This window comes from Mytilus californianus, unplaced genomic scaffold (assembly GCF_021869535.1).
Source record: "Mytilus californianus isolate M0D057914Y unplaced genomic scaffold, xbMytCali1.0.p SCAF_9, whole genome shotgun sequence".
NCBI lineage: Eukaryota > Metazoa > Mollusca > Bivalvia > Mytilida > Mytilidae > Mytilus > Mytilus californianus.
The window spans coordinates 12,118,800-12,129,704 of record NW_026262745.1 but is presented as its reverse complement, the minus strand read 5'-3'; the positions used below and the strand labels follow the sequence as shown (position 1 = coordinate 12,129,704).

At 31.7% G+C, this 10,905-nt stretch overlaps 1 protein-coding gene across 1 annotated transcript; it reads right to left on the bottom strand.

Moving 5' to 3' along the window:
• Window positions 1–2,847: 2,847 nt before the first annotated feature.
• On the bottom strand, window positions 2,848–5,991 carry LOC127715516 (uncharacterized). Its single transcript, XM_052221574.1, has 5 exons — window positions 5,924–5,991; window positions 5,208–5,363; window positions 4,562–4,676; window positions 3,960–4,028; window positions 2,848–3,612 (listed from the first exon to the last, which is right to left on the bottom strand). Exons 1-5 carry the CDS (start codon window positions 5,927–5,929, stop codon window positions 3,512–3,514), a joined length of 447 nt encoding a protein of 148 aa, XP_052077534.1. The 5' UTR covers window positions 5,930–5,991; the 3' UTR covers window positions 2,848–3,511.
• Window positions 5,992–10,905: the final 4,914 nt, after the last annotated feature.

Sequence of the window (10,905 nt, the reverse complement as noted above, 5' to 3'; positions counted from 1 at the left end):
CAAATATATTTTGCAATTTTTCTTATGTGATTTTTTTATTCAGAATTGGAGCTAGAAACACCAAATGCTCTCATTAGTTTTGGATTATTTATGTAATGATTTTGAGATATTTCATCTCCGAGGTTTTTTTTAATTGTTTCCGTTTGTAACCATTCAAACGGAATACAGTGTTGCGGTATAAAATACAATTGGCTAATAGAATTGCTAGAAAGCATTCGGAACACTGTGGAGATGTCCAATGAAAAAAATTATCTGCCTTAGCGGTATCTGTGCAGGCTTAGTTTATCGTCGACGTCAACTCTTCTCCTAAATAAAGCATCTTATTTCTTATAAAAAAATTTGTTGAAATCAGCAGGTCATATGATTTGTCATGAACGTTTCGGTGACTCAAGTAAAAATTACACATTTCAAAATAAAAAAGGTTGTAGTGGAAAACTCAACTAAAACAAATGCTAAAAGTAAAAAATTAAGCAAAGGAACGTTTCATAAGAAATTAATTTGTTTCCTTGGTGTAATCAGGGTGTATGGAAGTTTACAACGAATTTTCAACACCTGTGTAAAAATCCGTACACCCCCGATTACACCAAGATAACTAACAATATCATCTATATGTAGTTATAAGTTATGTTTCACACTATAAAAAGAGGGGCGAAAGATACCAGAGGGACAGTCAAACTCACAGATCGAAAACAAACCGACAACGCCATGGCCAAAAAATAAAAAAAAGACAAACAGACAAATAACAGTACACAAGACACAACATAGAAAACTGAAGACTAAGCAACACGAACCCAACCAAAAACTGGGGGTGATCTCAGGTGCTCCGGAAGGGTAAGCAGAACCTGCTCCACATGTGGCACCTGTCGTTTTGCTCATGTTATTACAAATCCGGTAAATAGTCTAATTCGGTAGGTCACATTCGTGGTGAAAAAGGAAGTGGATTGTAATTACGACATAAGGAACATATCCGATATCATCTGTGAAACGGTTATTCCATAACGGTCAACCAACTCGTGATGGCGTCCATAAAATTTACGAAGGGATGACTTCAACTTCACCATTTGGAACTCTTGGTTTAATAGCTTCCTTGTGAGCAGCAACCCTCTATCAAGGAGATCATGATAGGAAATACAAGCCCGGGAATAAAATAAAATGCTTTACACGTTCCTGTTTCTCATTAAAGTTCTACCAATTTACACAAAGTCCCCCTTTTTAAAAAAGTGCAATATTAAGATCAGTCAATTAGCTATACTAAACGGAGTCAATAAAGTACTAATAAATGTTTTATACAGTATTTAAAATGTAAATTAGAAAAAAATATAATATAAATGCCAAAGGTTACCTGTAAGCATATACATAGGTGTAAGCGTCGGTATTGAATAATTTTCTAAAATGTCTAATAATTAAAACACTTTCCACTCTCACGGCGTTTCATTTCAAAATCTATAAAATATCAACCACAATTATAATAGTTTCCTTTTCATGCTTGTGTGTGTTTTATCTTGATCACCAGAGCACCAGTAAGTTAGTTATGAAAAGTAAGTTGGAAGCTTAATCCTGAACACGATATAACTTGACCGGCAACAAAATTGTGCTCGAGTAAAGAAAAACAGCTGGCAAGCCAAATAATTGTTACAATTGTTACAATGTATTTGTAAGAAATTTGATTAATAAAATGCAAAACCTTTAGTCGAATCATATATAAAAACATAGATTTAGTGGCCCGTATTTAGACTTACTTGGCCTGTCTTTAGGTCACGGTGGGTCTTATATTTACACATGTATATATCAAGCATTGTTTCCTTCGGTGTATATGAATAAATATATGTTGATAAAGCACAAAACGTGACGATTTAAATTTATGGGACAATAAAACATTTTTAATTACAAACATTAAATGCTTTATTCGCTAAAGTAACTATTAAAAATATCTCACTCGAACTGCGCCGTCTTTTTTATTGCATCATCACTATTAATGAACTGTTTCTTTGCAACTCGGGAATTTCTGAAGCTTAAAAATATAAGTGTTTCTTTTATTAATTCAACTTCCGTTTTATTTTTCCATTGTGTATGTTTACTCGACACACTGTAAAAGGTTCATTTTACTGTTTATGTTACTGATATTTAAAAAAAAAGTACTAAAACAAACTTTGACGATTTATACTTTAAATTGATAAATATGTTGTTTTTTTTATCTGTTGTCTTTAATCTTCTCATTTAAAATAATATGTGCGATATATAGTCGTCTCATATCTGAGTGTCGTCATCGATATAAAATTTGTTTCTATATATAATTACAATCTGTTATCTAAAGTAATAATCGAGGATTTGGTCCTTGGTATCCTACTTAAGATTTTTTAATATTTTTTTATAAATGCTATGTTATTTAACTTAGAATTATAGAAGATATTGGCTTCTATGATATCTGAATTTTATAAAAAAAATATTTACCAAGTGAAAGGCATGTATCTTTGAGTGATTTCAATCAATCTTTATGCAATAAACTACAACACATACTAAAATGTTTGTTTAATCGCTTTGTTATTTGTGATTTTTTTTGGTTAGATATAGGAAGATGTGGTATGAGTGCCAATGAGACAACTCTCCATCCAAGTTACAATTTATAAAAGTAAACCATTATAGGTCAAGGTACGGCCTTCAACACGGAGCATTGGCTCACACCGAACAGCAAGCTATAAAGGGTCCCAAAAAATTACTAGTGTAAAACCATTCAAACGGAAAAACCAACGGTCCAATCTATATAAAAACGAGAAACGAGAAACACGTATGAACTACATAAACAGACGACAACTACTGTAATCAGATTCCTGACTTAGGACAGTGCAAACATTTGCAGCGGGATTAAACGTTTTAATGGTACCAAACCTTCTACCTTTTCTGAAACAATAGTATGACATCACAACATAGAAAAACACACTATAAAATATCAATTGGAAGGCTTAACTCAATCAAAAAACTTAAATTAACACACAATGAACGAATAAATTTGACCTGTGACACCTGAATGCAAATACACAGTTAATAAAAAATTACAAGGGATAAATAATTAAAGTCAAAAGTAAATAAACAGGTTTAAACAAAGTTAAAGTATGATATCACTGTGAAATGTCAATTAATTTTTAGAAAATCATCACTTTTGAAGAAACCTGCGTCATATTATACACATATATATATGTTGCTTATTTTCCCTTCACACAGGTGAATGGTGGTGAAATCTATGCTGCAGACCATGAATTCGTCTATGGTAAGGTTAAACATGTTCTCCAATGTCTTCTTGCTGTATATTTATCATTCATTCCTTTTTCTTTTCTTTCTCTTTTCATAGTTCTGAATCATTTCATTTACAATTGAACGAATACGTAAGCTATCATTCAGTCTACTTTAGATGATAAAGTATGTGGTGTTCAGCATTTTCTTCCAATTGTGTCTTCGCCCTTCATATTACAAATTTGAAAGATATTGTGGAAGGTTTCGTTTTCTCTCTGTAGTTTTATACTACATTTTCCATAAATAAAGTATAAAGCGGTGTCCTACACACTGGACATTCCTGTTTGTTGTTTAAAGATTTCCTTATGCACGATCCATGGAAAGCTAAAAAATGAAATACATACTTACTTATACAAATATCTACTAATATGAAAGCTACATTACATGGGTTTTTAAGTACTATTCCATTTCAAAAGTTATTTGGATTCGCGCAAATATTTGAGATCTTCGTTGTATTGTTTAAATTTCGGTCTGTATAAGACGGAGCTAGTACACTGGACAAGTATGCATCAGATGTCCTTAAAAGAATAACAAAAACATTTGATAGTTTACTCACAATTTAAAGATTCAAACGCGTTTTTTAAATGATGATTACTGATCATTGGGTGAATCATTGTCGTGTACTCCATATTTTTAAGCATGTGTAAATTGTAATATACAGTAATACTTACTGTGGGCACACCTAAGTGCGACAATGTCTGCTTCATCCTTAGGCTCCAAACAGATAACGCAAGTAGATTCTATAAGACAAAAAATATAAACATTCAAAATAATTATATTTTTAAGGTCGAAATAACTGTTTAGACTTTTTTATTTTATTTTCTGGCATGTCCGGTCGTCTTGCGTCCGTCAGTATGTCTGTGTATCCGTTTGGAATTGATAATTTCCGTATAAGGTTAAAATTGTTGCTTACGTTATTTAACAATGAATTTGTGGCCATATTCAACTTTAAACTTAGTAGACATGTTCATTATGAGACGATTTTAAAAATTTATCCCAATATCACGATTTGACCACCTTTTTACTGATCATTGGTGTATAATTGTTCGAGCTGAGCATGATATCCTATTGACATATATTCTAGTTTTAAGGTTTTTTTCAAACCCTTTTTACTTTGGCCTTCCAACCGTTGGTTCAACAAGTTTTATGCAGACGAAATGCGCTTGTGATGTACTAAATGTATAAGCATGGTTTCATTCATAACTTTTTATATATCAAAGTTGAAAGTATTTAAGTTGCCTTATTTTTGGAGACATTATATTTATAAACGTACCCGTTCGAGTCAGTTTTATTGTAGTAGGCTTAGCATATAACATTGGGACTACCTTTTGCGTCTCAGTTGATTGATGTTGTAACATTTGCCTGCTGAAGCCAGAATAACGAATTTTCTACAATGAAAGTATTTTTTATTATTACATGTTTATCCAATTCTGTGTTTCAATGAAAAAATAGTTTAGATACTTCATAGCTATGCAACACTTAAGAATACGTATATAGTGTTCAGCTCTTTAATACTGAAGGAAACAAAATTCTAGATAAAGATTTGATGCATTAAAAGAATAAGAGAAAACACACAAAAAAGAGATAAATTTAAGTATTTTGCTTATATTAAACTTTCAATCAGTGATATGCTAATTTTGTTAACTTCTTTTCTTAATTCATAATGTCTAGCTTTTGTGCAAAAACATTTTTGAAAATCTGAAATATGCGAAGTAAACTTTAATATATTAAGCGAAAATTGATAAAATGTATATCAAAACACGTACTGCATGTTCATGCATTCGTTGAAAATAATTAAAATGTCTAAAATTTTCTTTAATTCATCGGTAACATTAAAACAAATATTTTTTTCCAAACTTCTTTGATTAGTTTTAAAACGGTTTTAGATTAAAATATGGTTAGTGGTTATTTAAACTTACTTCTCTGTTGTCTGTTCTTTTAGATCTATATTTACCTTTCAAGTAAGAGCAACAAGTAAATAAGGTGTCACACATCTTCATGCAACATGCACATACACCGATGAATAATACTATGCCGATTACAATAACCACAATAAGTACTATAATGTGTCCAGGCTAAAACAATAAAAATATTTTAAAAATATACCTGAATAATCAAAACTAATCAAATCAGTATGACAAACAAGAAATTGCTTGTGTAATCGATCGCGCATGATTGTTTAATTACAATGGAGACATGAGGCATTCCATTACGAACAAGTCTTTAGCTCTTTGGATTGTTTCATAATCTCTATTCACAGTTTAGTTTAGTCTGGAATTGCATGAGGGTATTTTTGAATGAACCTTTTTGACATATAGCTCTTTGACTGTTTCTGTTCTTCATCCTTGGGTTTCAAATATTCGGCTTTGAGCGTTCCTGATGAAGGTTAACCAAACGCTTCGGACTACTGATATTTTTGAAGCTTTGTTTCCATTTTCTATTTCTAATGATGTTGCCTATTCGATAGAACACAAATTATCATAAACCAGTGCATTAAAAGTAAATACGTACAACTTGTACTGACTACACTCTCAACATTATGTAATTACTTAATCTCTATTAATAAAGATATTCAAAATGGTAAAATATACCAGAAAAAGAAACTATAATTGAAATATATTTTTCTATTACTTACATCCATGTCTTAATGTTAAAATGATATCGAAATTACGTCTGAAAACCTTGCTGGTTTCCTTCTATCTGGTTATTATGGAAATTGATCGACATTTTCTGTGTTTATTAAGGACTTTCCAATTTAAAAATATCAAGGAGTAATTTTGTTCGTGTTAACTAAGTTTAAATCCCAGGAATAAGGTTTAAATTATCAACGTGTCATATCAGATCATATTATTTCTGTTTTATATATATATATTTCGTAAGACAAAACCATTAAATATCAATGCATGTTATTAAATAATTATACGGTACATGTACGTTGAATAAAATTAACTAGAAGATTTCACTTTCTAATGAAAACGGGTATGTACGTATAAATCATTTGGTCAGTTACAAATTGGTAACTGCCCTCGATAAATGGATTGACCGCTTAAATTTTGGTTAAATATTGACTTTTAAAAAGCACTGGTATTAAACGACATACTTTATATCCCCCTTCGTACACGTATACATGAATTCAGTGGACAATTTTACACTAGCGAAGTGCACAAAACGACCCATTTCAAATGACGTTTTCCATATCTTTGACAACTACCAATCAATCATTTAGATGTACGATTTGCATAGAATTAACGATATTCTGAATTTCAGCTTTCAAGAATCGACCAAAATTGTTAATAGTGTAATTGCATTTCTATATATCCTAATTGCATATAATATAAGAACGGAATGCATGTCCACACAAGGGACTACATCTGACAATGAAAGATACAAATTGGCGTTATCGGGCCTGATAGATTGTAAGCAACAAAGTGTCGGAACAATTCTGATTCTGCATAATTGATATGTCAAAACAAAGTTAAATAATTCCCCCTAATTTGTTGTCTAACACCAGGACTTTTTCATAAGTTTTCAAGCTATATCATATTTTGGAATTCTTTCTATATGATGTGAAAGAAAGCGAAAATGATAATTTTAATTAAAATAATTAAATTTCGGCAACATATTCGATTTTTTCCATTGTGCTAACATTTAAGTTGAAGGTCTCTCAAGCAAGGTTAATTTATACGGTGTTGGCTGCTCTTATTTCATTTGTGAGGTTGTTGTTCTCACATTAACAAATATAACCTTTTTTAGACATGAAACGATTTAAAAATGACTAAATATTCCTTGCTATTGAAACTCTAATTTTAAAAGGTATTTTCAAAATCAGGTTCATTGATCATCTTTCAACAAATTGATGAGTATTAATATGTTCATAAATTAAAGTTTGTGAACGTGTTTATGATCCTGCAGCTGTCTGTTGACACTTTTATCACTTTTGTTTGTCTAAATTTATCGCCGTCTGCAATTTTTCTTATCAGGCTGTTTTGAGAGCCTTCGTTTGATTGATATAACAGGTCTGTCAATTTCGACGTTAGTGATCCCGAATATCGTCTAAAGTGAATTCAGAACGTTTGTTTGGCTGCAGTTAATTGCATTGACAATTGGTTTTACATAAAATTGAGAATGTTTATTTTGTATCACTTTCATTTGTTATCAATTGACCCACAGACGTCCTCATCACCTTCGAGATAGTGGTTTTTGCCTTAGCAACATGTTACAGTATATGTAGGGGCAATATAGAATTTCACCCATTACTTTCTTGTCACAAAATTATTACGTGAGTTCTCAGGCAGCCTTGAAACAAAATAGATAACTTAACAGCCCTCTTGTCGGTTGGACGAATCATTTTTTTTGCTTATCCATTTAAAGTTTTTTTTTATACATGTTTAGTTTGCAAATGTTTTTTTTTTACTCGAAGTTATCACATTAAAGGTACCAATTGATCTGCACCAGATGCGCATATCGACAATAAATGTTTCTTCAGTAATGCTCGTGGCCAAAACATATCCCTAAGTAAATGATAATTAATTGAAGAGTAGGTATACTTGAGTTTACCTATTGTTTGACATTGGCTGGGTCAGCGTTAAACATGTCCCGAATAAAGAACTATTCCGATGTAACACACTACTGTTCTTGGTTATGCTTGGCGCTCCTGTATTACAAATGCCAGCTGTCTTAAAGACTCGCTTTGCCATTCAATTCACTTCATTCGAGGTTACATTCCATACTCTTCGAGTTATGTTTCTATTTGATGTATACTCAAGTAACTCGTAAATTTCTCTGTAATCGTTATTCAAAGAACATGTTAAATTTATTTATACTACATCTGCACTCTTTCGTCTAGTGCAACTGCCGCGATAGATGCTGGAATAATGTGAATTTGATGTCTTGCATGCGATATGTATTGTTTTGTTTTATGTGTGAGGATACTTTTTCACACTATATGTACATTGTAAATATTTCATTATTCAATCTATATGTTTTCGTTTTTTGTTTCTTTTAAATGAGATGTTGATAAGCTTGTTTTGATTGGAATAACTTCATCGGTCGTTCTGAATGTACTAGGAAGGTTTATCTAGAGATGACCAGGATATTGACGAACGAATGCGTAACTTGACGAATCGTACGAAACGGGAGCTGCTGTTTATACATAGTACATTAAAAACATAAATCTAACATAAAAACGCATGTTGAAGTTAAGTAATTCACATCGTCTGTATTAAGTTTACATGAGATATTTCCTGTCTCTGTATAGCTAACTCCTCACGTTGAATTGATGATTAATAATGTAATGTTTTCTACAATAGAAAAAAAGGTGCATTCGATATACAAGACTCTGTTTTGACAATGAGGTTTAAATGAGTTACGGAGTTAATACAAGGGTGATAGCATAGATATTGACGCTTTTTATATTGATATGATTGATGATCAATTTCAAATCAGTTTTTTTTCACTAATTTTAGTTGGCTTATGCCCCCAGACCAATCGAATTAGGCTAGATGTAGAGAACCTCGGCCCAAATTAAAAAAAAAAGATGTGTAGACAAAAGAGTTTTTTACGAATATTTTGTGATAAAAAGTTGATACTTCAAAAGAAATTAAAGTTAAGTACATTGATATATTGATAATCAAATTGTAGTTGCAACTCGGCTATTGCATCTTTGATGCTCATTACATTTACTAATTGCAAATTTATACGGAAATCAACGAGTTTACAGACCGAAAACAACAACAGACTCATGTAAAAACGTTCAAATTATCCAACAGACCACGTCACCTGAGTTGCATACTGGTTAGGGTCCAACTTTCTTGGTAAAAATGGGAAAGTTGGACCAGATCATCCTACTCACGCGTACACATTGATATAAAGTACGTTTCACCTTGCTGAGTACATGTATCACATTATGGTAAAATCTGATAAGATAAGGAGAATATCATTTTGAAATTTTGATTTAAACACACTTACGGCTACTAATTTTTGTGACATGTTTCAAACTACTATGGCTTGTTCTCTACTCATGTTGAAATTGGGACAAAGCTTAAGTTTTTGATAGGTACAAAATAACTTATTTGCCAGTGATTTCATGTTAACTGTTTTCTACACTATACCAATAGGTATATAACTAGCCGAAATAGTTTCTACATTCTAAAAGTTTATAAAACAAGACCTATAGGTTTATTATTGGGAGGACAGAAATACCATATTTTTCCACGTGAGCTTAGCAAAACGGAAAGGCAATATATCAACATTCCGAAATAAAAAAAGTTGACGTACCATCATCTAAATAATATTTATTACTGATCATATCATTTGTCTTCTGGGTATTTTGTGAAGTCAGTGTAACTTGAAATACTTAAATAATTGAAACGTATTTCAACAATCGCAAAAAAACAAAAAACATGTCAGAGGATGCCATGAGTATGTGCAAATTGGAGAGGATTAAAATTTATATAGTTGTAATTATTTGAAGTTGTCTTCGTGTGCGTTATAAATGGACCCTTGTGTCAATTTAAATCCCTTTTAAAAAATGTTATTTACTCTCATGACTAGTATTATTTTACACCTAATAAGTTTTGCCATCCTCAGAGGTTGGCAAATATGATAAATAAAAAACACCCCGAAATCATTATTTTTAACTAGTTCAAAATACTATATGTTTTTTGTTTTTTTGTTTTGTAAACTGAAAGATTTGTTTGTTTGAAATTTGATTGATTGATTGATCTATTGTTTGTTTCTAAACGTCCAGTTGCAAATAGTTCATCCATGTTTAGGACGAGAACAAATTAACAATAAATACAAAGTAATAGAGCCCGTAGGTCGGGTAAGTTTAGATTACATTTGCAAATTGAAGGTATATATTGGAAAAGAAATTTATCCTTGCAAAAGGCTACATACGTATACCTCTCATAAAATTGTTGCAAGGGTTTGACAATCTCTCTACATGAGGCATCAGATTTAACATCCCCATTCTGTCCGGACGTAGCTGCGGACTTGTACTTGTACATCCTGCATTGCCAAACGGGCGCCCCACTTTGGAAAAGGTTTTACTGCGGATCGGAAGAAGACATGTAATGACTTTATTTCTATTCCCCAGTCACACTTGGCGGGGTGTGGGGGAGAGGGTTGAAACTTTAATACCCAATAAAAAACATTGAACAAACATACAAACCGACAACAGTTATTTAGTAATCTTATAATTTTATAAATTGTTTCAAATCTTCCAAATCCTGAATCAATATTTGTTTTAGCATTGCGAAAGTCGTCGGTGCACTCAAATAATCCTATTTGTGATGTACATTTCATTATGGTTTCAACAATAATAATCTCATTGTATCGTAGTAGATATGTTACACTTACGGAGACTTTAAAAAGTCTTTTATATATATTATGTAGCCTTTTCAATAGTCGTCTGGCGCGAAAATGGCCAATAACTCAATTTTAGAATTTAATATTTTTGGAGACGGTCAATTTCCGGAATTGCATGCTCTATCATCACCATATTTTCTTTGGCCGTCGATGACGACACTATTGCTGCATTCTTTGACAATAAGGTATATTTAACAAGACAGTATTATCAATGTATTATCGTGGTATCAACATATGATAGGAATGTTA